Below are 12,084 nucleotides of genomic sequence, written 5' to 3' on the forward strand. Positions count from 1 at the left end.
TCTCCGCACCTCGCTTCATTGTTTCCTCACTCCTTTTGCCACTTCTACTCCGGGTTTGACGACCTTCCCTCCTCTCATCCCCCGCTTACAACTACAAACCAGTACCGGCCCTCAAACGACTACATTTCCCACAATGCCACGCACCGACCAGCCTCCCTTGGGGTTTTCTCTAAGCTGCCGTTGTCATTAATGTTGAATCAAACCCACAATTCCGGCGGAAAGCCGAGCTATTGACTTTTCCATGAAGATTCCTTTTTTCCTTCTTCATCTGCGAACCCGGGTGTTCGATGAAGAGGCCTTTGGGGAGGGAATTTCATTCAGGCGACTGCTCTGGCCACCCGCTTCCTCCCCAGGCCTCGGCCTCTGACAAGGCCCCGGGGACCTGGGAGTGTCATTGGTGGATGACCGCAGCCCTTGCTGCTGCAGCTGCCGGCGCGACCATGGCCTCCAGTAGCAGTGGCCTCACAGCCGCCCGCTTCTTGTCGCGCTCTTTCCTCCGTAAGTGCGGTCGGGACTCTCTGTTCCAGGCTCCGCGAGCTCCTGGCGCCGCCGGGCCCCGTGTCTTGGTGCAGGCCGCGGCGGGGCCCTCCGGGGCAGGACCTTGGCGGGGCCCTGGGAGCCGCGAGAGTCCGGCGCCAGGTCGGGGACCCTCTAGGGTGGAGGCAACTTTGCTGGATACGTGGGGCAGAGGCATGACTTAGCTGCTGGTGGATGGGGACGTAAGCTGGCTGAGCCAGGATTCTGGTCTTCGAGCCTTGCAGACCTGGGGGGCTTATTCTTGCCCCGGCGGTGATGAGTGGTGGGATGGGGGCAGCATCTAGACGGGCCTGTTGGGAGTGGTCCAGGAGGAGCTCAGCTGGGAGGGTGAGAGTCTGGGTTGAGAGGGTGGAGAAGGATGTCTTAGTAGGAAATTGCGGAAGGCTGTCCCTTGTACAGAAGGGTCTACATTTCTAATTATCCTTTCTGTAAATTGTAGGGTGAGCAGAGAGGTGGGTTATGCACCCAGAGTCAGCATAGCCCAGAAGACTTCTAGAAGCTTAGAGTTGGCTGGAACCTTAACCAGTTTATTTGTAGTGTCTCCACCTGGCGGTGTGAACCCTCCTCAGTTCCTGAAAACTTAATACCAAAGGTTCCTAGTCTTTGAATAACGCTGACTCTTGAAAATTCTTGCCCTGTTCAAAGTCTGTGTTTTCAGGTAGGTTGTGTAGGAAGAGACTTTGGAATCAGTCACATCAGGGTTTGTTTGAGGTCTGGCTAGTCCCTTACAGTCTGTGTAATAATACTGGGCACTTCTAAATCTATTTCTCAATTTCTGTTTTAAATCTCATGAAAATAGTACCATATTTTAATGAATCTGAAACATTATTACTTGTAAGATGCACCATTGTTTTGTCTACCATTCACAGTGGAAAATGATTGCTGATTAAAATTGTGACTCACCATTGGTTTTCAAATACATCTTAAGTGATGTTAAAAAGTGAAAAAATGTGCATCCTAGAAATTATGAAGTACAGGATGATGTGGGTTTATTGTGCAGAATAAATAAAACAATTTATGTAAAGCACCTGGGATGTAGTAGAAACTAAAGTTATTTTTTTTTGTCTTCTGCTTTGCTCTTAATTCTACTGCTTTTACTGTACATTGGATGAGACAGTTCATTTCTGGAGAAGGTTACATTCTAAAAGTCTATATTGATGGGTGTGTGTTCAATAGCTACAGTTAGTTACCAGATCACTTGAGGACAAAGGCCTGGCTAGATGACATTGGCAAGTAGGAAGAAGTTGGGTTTCTTTGAGAAAGTTTTCTGGAGATTCTTATTGTATAATTTAAAGGACAGTTGAAGGTGTTGTAGGCAGAAGGAGCAAAGGAATTAGTTATACCTATGTCTTTCTCTCCTGGGGTCTTGCCCCTCTGAGTTTCTGAAAAGTCTTAGCCTGGGATAGGTCTGCTGGCTTAGTAGAGTCTAGAGAAGATACGAAGAGTGTCTGAAAGGTCAGGATCGGTAATCCACCTTTAGGAATACTTAGCAGTTCTCTTCTCACAGAACTGGAAGTTCTTTTTTCTAGACTCTCAGGACCACAGGCCTTAAGAGATCATCTAGTTTAGGTTTCTGTTGAGAGTGATCTTCAGTTGTCCTAGTCATGTGGTTACCCTATATGTTAAGGGTCAGAGAGTTCTGAGATCTAAACCAAGTTATTTCCTATATTGGAGGGGTTACAGACTACAGTGTTTAATTATAAAAACCTCTAATCTCCCCAAATCTTTTTTCTCATGCCACATTTCTAAGCCCATTTTTGCTCCCCCTACGTAAAAAGCCACAACAATACCACCTTGTAAACTTTTTTTAAAAGCTGGTCACAAATTAGTAATAAAACTAGAAGTGCTAGGGAATATTATTCTTTCTATTCTCTTACGTTTCAATTGATGGTACATTTTGTTCTGAAGGTCATAAGTGTTGCAATATTGATTTGACGTAGGGAAAAAAACCCAAACACTCGTAGATGCCTTCCAAAGCCCCTTTGGGGACAGCCTGGAATGTGTAGAAATTCTTGAGCCCAAAACACCAGCTTTATGGCTTATGAAAAAAGGGAGAGAATCCAGTTGAAGTGGGAGAGAAAATGAAAAATAAGAAAGACTTTCCATTGGCCAGTTTAAGGTTGTTATGAACACCTTTGAGGTTAAGATAGTAGAGTTTTTCAAGAAGTATAAGGCAAGGGAAGGTCGTTTTAACTGAAGCTCAGGAGTTCCTGTAAGTTGGGTCTTTTAGAAGAAATTGGGAAGCAGAGCCAGTATTTTTGAACCTCAGAATTACAGTGTTTTAGTCCTAGAAAGTAAACTTTACAATCCCATACCGTTGTTTGGCAAATAAACCCAGAATGTTTCCTAGCCAATACCAGCATGGGTACAAGAACTCAGGCTCTAGTACCCATTCTGGAATTGTATAATTTATTGTATAATTTAAAGGACAACTGAGGGTGTTGTCGGCCCCTGTGTGATGTACTATGAGCCTCCTTTTTGAAGCTCTGATGTGACTTTTTTCTTTCTTTTTTTTTTTTTTTTTTGGCAGTTTCTGTAGTTTATTGAGAAGGTGATTGATTACCTTGCTCACAGGTGCCACCTGCCTTTTCCATGTGTTTGCCAAGTTGTGGAGGCCTGTTTTTGGAATTGGAGAGACATTTGGGAACAGGGAACCCTCAACAGTGATGTTTCTGATGTTAGTATCTATTGCCATTGCATCTAAGAACCAAGTCTTTATTTCAGAAATACAAAATGGCTTTGATCTAAATGCACCAATGTAGGCATGAGAAAGTGATTTGATTTTCTGACCTCAAACTTGTTCTTCCACAGAAACATAATTGGGGATGTTCAAAATAATTTCTCTGAAGTATAGGGGAACTATTTCATTTCACCAAAGGACAGGCATTTTGTTGCTGTAGACCCACATTTCTTTTTTTTTTTTTTACATTATAACGTTTCTAAAATTGGGATGTGTCTTACAATTGATGGTATCTTACAATAAATTGGCAGCATTTTTCTTTCTTACTAGTACTTAATAATACTTCTCAAAATCAATGGCGTTTTAGATTTGGTACTTATAACTAACTAAGCTTCATTTGTAAGTAAATATTAAATGAATATATAATTTTGTATTTGAGTAGCAGATTGTTTGGGGTTTGGGAGTAAGTGGCTGCTGAGCTACTCTGTTATATTTTAAGGTTTTATAGCTAGGGACCATAATAGCAGCATAATACATATGCATAATAAATATGAGTAATATGTGTACATTTGTTAAATTCATGAGTACATGGCTGAATAAATGAGTAACAAGGACACAGTACCAGAGGCGAGTTGGAGGAGTATTTTCAGGAACAGTCTCAGATTATTGGTTAGGAGTGTGGTTCTTGGTCATACAAGGCCCTGGTGTGAGTCGCATCTGGGCAAGTAGGCAGGTGCTCTTTGGCCACAGCTTTATTAATCCGCAGCCTTCTTACAAATGATGGGGACGCTCTATCTGCAGAAGAGGACACAGCGTGTGGCTGACTGACACCAATTTATCACCCTTGTTGCAAGCACATCTCAGATTACTCAGCCCCTTTCCTTCATGGCCTTTGTTACAGTTTGCACTTCTGTGGTTTTGTGTTTCTTTGTTTCATGTTTAGCTATTTTACAGGGCAGGACACTTCCTGTGGCTAGGGCCTGAGTCCAGCTTGTTCCACCTGGAATCCCTACTAGCTGCCACATAGCCTGGCACAGTGATCAGCTCTAAGCAGTTTGGTCTTCTCATTCTGCATCGGTAATGATAATAATAAATAGCTAATAGTGAAATAGCACTTGCTGTACCCTAGGCACTACTTTACATGCTGTATATGTTATGAACTCATTTACTTGTCATGTTGCCACGAGGTACATAGATAGTATAATATTATCCTTATTTTTATAATCCCGCCGCACCTTTAAAGATGTTTCCAATGTTAAAAATTTACACGTGTGTGCATATATATATGTTATATATAGGCTTAGATTAGTATATTTATACATAAACATATATAAGATATGTATGAAGACATGTAAAACATTCTGGTTGGACTTATTTTAAAACATGAATTATATGTACTCTCTTTTTAGGAGATGATTTACCTTTATGCTCACATAGGATATGAACCCAACTTGGGAGTGTTCCAGGCACTTTGCTGCCCAGTTTAAAGGCATCATCAGCTCACATCAACATCACAGCATCCTTATGTGCAGCTGTTACTCCATTTTACAGATGGGAAGATTGAGGCTAAGGGAGATCAAAAGGTCAGAATCCCCAGGTCACATGGCTGATGAGCCGCTGAACATAAACTCAATCTCAGGTCTGATTCTTGGGATTATGTTCTCATCTATTCCTGGGACTCCGTCCCGAGATTTAGACTGGACAATTTATAAGCATCTGAAGAGAAGGCGACTGCATCCCATTGGAGATGGCCTAAGGTGTGGCAGCTACAGCCTTCACCATTGGGAAATTCTTCCTCCTGGTCGCCAGCCTCAGGCCTTCCCGTTGCTCTGATATTTAGTTTAAAATGTTCACTTTCTTAATATTAGTAAAGTCAGGTGCTCCTTCTATGCTGATTCACCATTTGTCTATCATCTGTTGTGTTTCTTGTTTATGGCTTTTATTCATTGTTCTGTTAGGCTTTTTGTCTCTTCTTATTGGTGCTTCCTGTTGCTATGGTTAATTTGTTCTCTGTTAACATGTTATGAAAACACGCTCCTGGTCTGTCACTGCCTTAACTCTGCCTTTGTATGTTTTACTTCTTTCTTTTCTTTGGTGGTGAAATAGTTCTTTTGTATTTACCTTACTGCTTCTGGATTTTATTTGTTTGGGGAAAAAAAAAAGTTTAGCATGGAATTTTACTAGGTTGATGTAGCTTTGAGGACAGCTAGTAGCATACAGGGCTGGACTTTTGTGCAATCTTTATATGAATTTTAGGGAAACCTGCGAACTTTGCATGTACAAAAATGTATATTCCCTACCTGCCCTTTGCTGATCAGTGGGGGTTTGAGATTGACATTTTCCAAATCACACAAAAGGTGACAATTTTGCTTGATAAGAGTGTTTCTTTTATAGACCCTGTCTCTTGTCCTGAAATTCAGACATTTTCTATGCACCTACTTTGTAAGGCACTGTACCATATACCATGGTGTACAAGACAGGTTCCTTACACTCAGGGATTTACAGTAAGAAGTTCTAAAAATATTTAGATGGTACTTGAAATAACCTTGAAATAAATTTAACCTTAAATAAATTTAACCAGTAAAAAAAGTAACAAAATGTGTGTACCCATCCTCACACAGTGTGTGGCATAAATATTATATACCACATGAAAGGATTTACAAGTTCCATTCTTCTTAGTCTCAAATCTCTTACAAAACCCCCATTATATCCACAAGTCATGAATGTCATGTGTAGATTTATGGATTCCTCCCTGTACAATGTTGTTTCTAAACGTGAACTTACATGAATGAAATTCTCAGGAAATTGAGTACATTAATTCTCCAGCTGAAAAGGGAGAGACATTTGCAAGATGGTTTGGCCACTAATGTATGCCGTGTGTTCTAGAGTTAACTTCAGCACATAGCTTACTCTGTTATTTGGTGGTTTTGTCATAGAGCATAGGTTTGTATTTAAAACCGGAATATGATTGAGACTCTTTAAGTATTGGACGGACAATTGAAGGTTTCTACTATACATCACTTTGAATTCTTCAGCAGAAGTAGGATAGGCTATTTTTCATAACTTAAGATATTTGATTGATAATTTGGGTGGAGAAGAAATCAAGCAGGGACAGAAAATGCAGAGAACCTGTCTGGCAGATTGAATGTTTATAGCAGCTAGTAGTTTGCAGGCTACATTAAAGAGAGTGGTGGAATTGTGGGAGGGGAGGTGAAGCGGGGCGGGGGTGGGGATGAGGAGAGACTGCTTTCCTAGGGGGCCTCCAGCCTGTGATTCTGGGCCTTGGGTTATATGAGGTGGAGAGAATGACACGAGTGACTTCAAATTTGGTGACTTTTATTTGGAATGTAAACGTATTTTGCGTTATTTTCATTGGAATGCAAACACATAGCAAAAGAGAGAATTTCCTTGATTCTGTGATGTCAACAGTGGTAAGACTTATCACTGATTTAATAACAGTGTTACCTTAAATATATCCACCCTTTGTTACATGTGTCATGGTGGCATGGATTGGCGGGAGACTGAGGGTTGGTCCTAGCTGGACTATGTGTCACCTGAAACTCTAGAGAAGGCAGAGGTTATGGTGAGGAGAATTAAAATGTACTGCTGGCCATTAGGCCCTCCTCACAGCAGTGGCAGCTGGAAGAGTGTGCGTGGTGTAAAGTGCCAGGCAGGGTAGGTTCATCTGGTGTGTGGTGAGTTTCTGGCATTAAAAGAGCACTGTGGTGATTATGGAATACCGTCACGGCTTGCTGGGCGCCTCAAGGTTTTCTCTGGGTTTCAGAGGCCATTTTCATTGCCAGCATTTCAGTTGGCTCCGTGTCGCAGAGCAGTATTCCAGAAAAGGAGGGATTTCATTGTCAGTGATGCCTCACTGAGGACCTCCTGTGACTGGTGTTTCACTGCTGTGCAGGTGCAGGTATCAGTTTGGATCATGTGGGGCCAAGCTGGGTGCCGTGGGCCAGGACTAGGGCAGAGGTAAAGAGGGTTTTTAATTCCTGAGAGATTATAGCCATGGCCAGCAACTAGACAAGTCTCTTTTTTTAGAAGGTTGGAGGGTCAAGTATCAGATTCTAGGCGTGAACTGCTGGTAGTCCTGGGCTCACTTTGGAGGTAGCCCCAATGAGGAATCCACCCCTTAACTCTACCCTCTCGGCCCCCCGACCTCTGTCCTCCCATACACAGATTTGCTTTGGACAGGAGAGTTTCTCTAGTCCAAGTGTCCAAGGCCGATTCCTGTCATTGTACGGCTCACACTGGACAGTCACGACGCACTTTATGTCAGTTCATACAGTTGTGGGATTTTTGTGGACCAAGATTCTCTTATTCAATACTTATTCCTTGACACTCAGCACGGTGGCTTGGCATAGGAGCTCCCCAAATAATCACTGAAGAAATGAATGATCATGACCACGCCAGGAACTGGGATATGCGCTTGATTATTCCAGCATCCCCTCATTTCAGAACCAGGGATACCTTGTCTGCCATCATCCACGTTTCTTGTCAGGACAAGACGTGCTCAGGAATTTCATTTCCTTACCTTTGAACACGTGTTTTGGGGTTGGTAAGTATTTCCTCTAGCAAGTGCGGGCTCCAGATATCCTGATTTTATCATTTGATCTTTAATCAAATCTTCTACTTTCCTGTCTGAAAACTCTGGAGAGATGGACTGTTGGAGATTCCAGAACTGGGAGAGACTGGAGGAGCAGATTCTGCCAGGACTAGCAGCAGGGGAGGGAAGGGTGTAGCTCTTCCACAGGTATTGTGGTTGTGGGTATCCAGCTGGGAGAACTGGCGATTAAGGGCAAGCATGGGCCTTGAGTGACAGCACTGGCTAGGGTGGGCTGTTAGGCCACAAATGTCCCCTTGCCCGGGGCAGGTTAGCTCTGCCCAGTGTGCCCAGGATTTGACCCTCTGCTCCCTCATGGTCCCTTGTTCAGCGTAATGTAATTCAAGAATGCAGCTGTTTGGTACCCTGCAGATCTGTGTGCACACAGGACACTCCTCCAGGTGGGTAAGGGTGAAAACTGGGCCACTCTCTTCCCTGGAAGTAGAGGGGACTCCAAAATTCAAAGTTATTAGAAGCTGAGGTCAGTACGTGAATTGAAGATGAGTCAAGGGGTGCTCAGAGGGCCAGAAGCAGATGAGATATGGAACGTAAGATCTGAGGATTTAGGAGGACCTGAGGCAATGATTCAAGACGGAAAGCATGGAGGGGACCGTGGACAAATACGTGATAAGATGTTCTTTTCTGGGGCTACTTCAGTGGTCAGTGGGCAGCCCAGCACTTTGAAAGGACCAGGGATGGGCCACAGAAACAGCAGTTTGGGGCTCTAATGGGAGTTTAAAGGTAATCAGAAAAAACCCACAATTTTAATTCATCTGTGCTCTACTGTTTACCGATGTTTGGAATATGAGGAGCTGATTTTAGTAACTACTTAGATTTCTCAGTTTTCGTTGAGGTAGTTTGCTGAAAATAACTTAGGTTTTTTTGTTCTTTTTTTTTTTTTAAACATGTTTCTCCATCATCTACTTTTCCTATTTATTTTATTTATTTTCCTTATTTCTTTTATATGTGAAGTCTTGAGTTTTATATCAGAAGAGATCAAATTAAGTACTTTTGGATTATATTTTAGACAAGTTTTATTCTACAGGTTAACATTTAATGCTAATATTATTATTGGGGAGTGAGTTGCAGGAGTCCTTACTAGTTCTGACAAAGTTTGCCTCTTAGCTCACCTATTTTGTTCATGGGTAAAATTGGTTTATTTATTCTGATAGCCATATATTTTTTAGTATTGCTTCCACATACATACATCCTGAAGAAAGTTGATGCTCTTGTAAGATTTGCAGTACATTTTATCATCCCCTGCCAGTTAAAATCATACGTGGTCCCCTTTTGATTGTATATTAATTTTGTTAGCATATAACCAAATGCTGATTAGTCCAAATTCCTCACATAAGTTTACAGATGTTGGGCTTAAAAAGATTGGGTCCCATGGGGAAAGCATGTGGCTGTTCAGTGAACATTATTAGTGGGGGTGATACCTAGTTTACTAAAACAGTGTCTTTTTTTTGTTTGTTTCTCTAATCTATTTCTGTAGTCAAAGTGTCTTATTCAAAAAGTGACACTTATAGTTGCCGTAGTCACATTAGAGGATTTTTTTTCTCTTTTTTGTCACCAAGTTCAATTGATGGTCCAGATGTTTGGAAAAATTATAATGTGTCATATTTGCTTTACTTTTCAGTGCAACAGAATGGAATTCGGCATTGTTCCTATACAGCTTCTCGGAAACATCTTTATGTTGATAAAAATACAAAGGTTATTTGCCAGGGTTTCACTGGGAAGCAGGTATGTGTATCAAGGCTTTTTAATAATATATGTGCTAGAGATACAAAAAATTTTAACTCTTTTATATTTTTTTAATACATTATACACAACTTTATAATACATGATTGTTGCAGAAAAGTAATAAACTACAGCAGTAGAGTTGTATCTTAAGAGGAAGTCAGTTGCTATACTCAGCCTATAAGATGAAAATTGTATTTAAACTTACCTTGAAAATTCCTCCTGTAGAGTGTGTTATGTTGGAAACCCACATATTCTCTTTCAGCAAGTATAACACCACTGGTTTTCCTCTAGCATTGGAACAGATCACTGTTTCCTTATTAAGCACTAGATAAGTTCAATGACTTGTGTTTAGGCCTTGCACAAAATCAACCAATCAATCAATCAGTCAATCAATCAATCACAGTTAAACACAGATCTACATTCAGTGTGGGGAATTGCTCAAGCCCAGAGGCTCATGGGATCTTCGACAGGCAGAGGAAACAGCACATTGACTTTTCCCATCTTATACTGTCTCTGGGAAAATGGTTTTCGAGGATACTAGCAGGAAGAATTGTCTGAAGCATTTTAATTTATTCTCATTTGTATTCTTTCTCTCTCTGTATCCCCTGCCTAGATCATGGAATTTGCATAAGTTTAAATTTATCTGTGATGTGATTCCATAATAAAAAGCAATTTAAGAATCTCCTTTCCCTCTCTCCTGCCATTCTACTCTCCTGGCATTCCTTCTCTTAACAAGTTGACATATATTCTTTCAAATTTTTTTTTTTTTTGCTCATACAAACATATGTATCCTTATATATTAGAATGCTACTCTGTAGTATTCTACAGAGTTTATTCTACATAAAAATAAATACATATATGTAAAATACATTATACAGTATATAATATAGATCATACAGATACGTCTATAAAATAGATTCCTAAAAGTAAAATGGGTGTCTCAGTTTCTGTGTATTTAAAATTTCAACAGCTACTGCTAAGTTGCACTTTAAAAAGTTTGTACAAATTTATAGTTCCACCATAGCAGATGCACAGATTTTTTTTTTTAAATGAGAGAATACTACCAAATCAATTAGCAGATAACCATGTCTTAAAAGTACCCTTTGTTTATTACTAACGGAGATATGGCAAGGTAAAAGCAGTTAATGATATTTTTGTTTTGTAATTTCAAAGTTATTGGTTTTTCTGTAATTAAAAGAATTGTTGTGTCTATTCTGTAGTATTATGATAATCGAGAGCAGGAGTTGGCAAGCCTGTTCTGTATCATATAAATATGTTAGGCTTAGTGTGGACCATGCCGTCTCTGTTACTAGTCAACAGCATTGTAATAGTAAAAACCACCATAGACAGTGAAAGGGCATGATTGTATATCAGTAAAATTTATCCCTCTGGCCGTAGTTTACCAACCCCTGATCTAGAAGATGATTCCTAAATATCCAAATTTCTATAACTTTTGTTTTTACAGTACTTAGAAATTGCTTTAAAATTACATAGTTTTTTTTTTTTTTTAAATGAATTTGGTTAGAAGGCTGTATCATGTAAAATGTCCTTTTGCTTTTTGACCTGTTTCTGAAATAACTGGGTACAAAAATATGAATTGCAGTGGATCTTTTTTACTTATCTTTCCATTATTTTTAAAAAAAGTCACTACCAACAAAAAAAGGAACACCTGCAAAACTTTGAAATTTTGTTGATAGGTAAAATTGGTTTCTTTATTCTGATAGCCATATATTTTTTGGGTATAACTTTCTACATCCTGAAGAAAGTTGATGCTCATGTAAGATTTGCAGTACATTTTATCATCCCCTGCCAGTTAAAATCATATGCAGTCCCTTTTTGATCATATATTAATTTTATTAGCATATAACCAATGTTTGATTAACTCAAATTTCCCACTTAAGTTTATTATGTATAATTTTGTGTTTCTGTTTGCTAAACTTCATATGATCTTATGACGTTTTAACCTCTGCCTTTTATTTGTAAAGAACCATTGTCCCTGGTATAAGCACTATTTGGAACTGTCTCTATTTCCTAAATTAGGTGATGGTTTGCTTAAGTATTGAAATCCAAGGTTGGTTTCTGTGTTCTGCAGTTACATTGGTTCTTAGTTAGATTTCTTGGTTAAGATTCTAATATTATAGAGGTAACGATGAGGTCTGAAATTAGGGCTTATCTTCATAGGAAATCTGCATTTTGTCTCATTAGCTTTTTGTTTTTCTGTGAACACATATGAATGAAGAATATTTGTATTTCAGAGTTGAGTCCAACAATGCAGATTTCCAGTGATGGAATTTCTTGTACTGGCTTATGTAGCTGCCCACATTATTCCTGTTCTTACCTGTACCCTGGCGAGTGATAATGGGAAACTAAGGAAAATAAGCATACTAACAGGAAGTGTTATTCCTGTTTAACGCTACATTAGGATTGAAAAGTTGGGTCCCTTGAAGTTGTCTAGCAGTTTAGTCAAGGCAGTGCTTCTCAAACTGTCTAGAATAAAAGTCCAGTTTGGGTGCTT

General features: G+C 40.0%; 1 protein-coding gene across 1 annotated transcript in view; it reads left to right on the forward strand.

The window, feature by feature from the left end:
• Positions 1–340: 340 nt before the first annotated feature.
• The window catches only part of SUCLG1 (succinate-CoA ligase GDP/ADP-forming subunit alpha), a 33,746-nt gene continuing 22,002 nt past the window's right edge, over positions 341–12,084 (forward strand). The window contains exons 1-2 of the mRNA XM_033125064.1: positions 341–498; positions 9,466–9,569. Of these exons, the coding sequence (XP_032980955.1) occupies positions 402–498; positions 9,466–9,569 (201 nt within the window). The 5' untranslated portion in view covers positions 341–401. The remainder of the gene's footprint in view (positions 499–9,465; positions 9,570–12,084) is intronic.

This window comes from Rhinolophus ferrumequinum, chromosome 13 (genome assembly GCF_004115265.2).
Source record: "Rhinolophus ferrumequinum isolate MPI-CBG mRhiFer1 chromosome 13, mRhiFer1_v1.p, whole genome shotgun sequence".
Lineage (NCBI taxonomy): Eukaryota > Metazoa > Chordata > Mammalia > Chiroptera > Rhinolophidae > Rhinolophus > Rhinolophus ferrumequinum.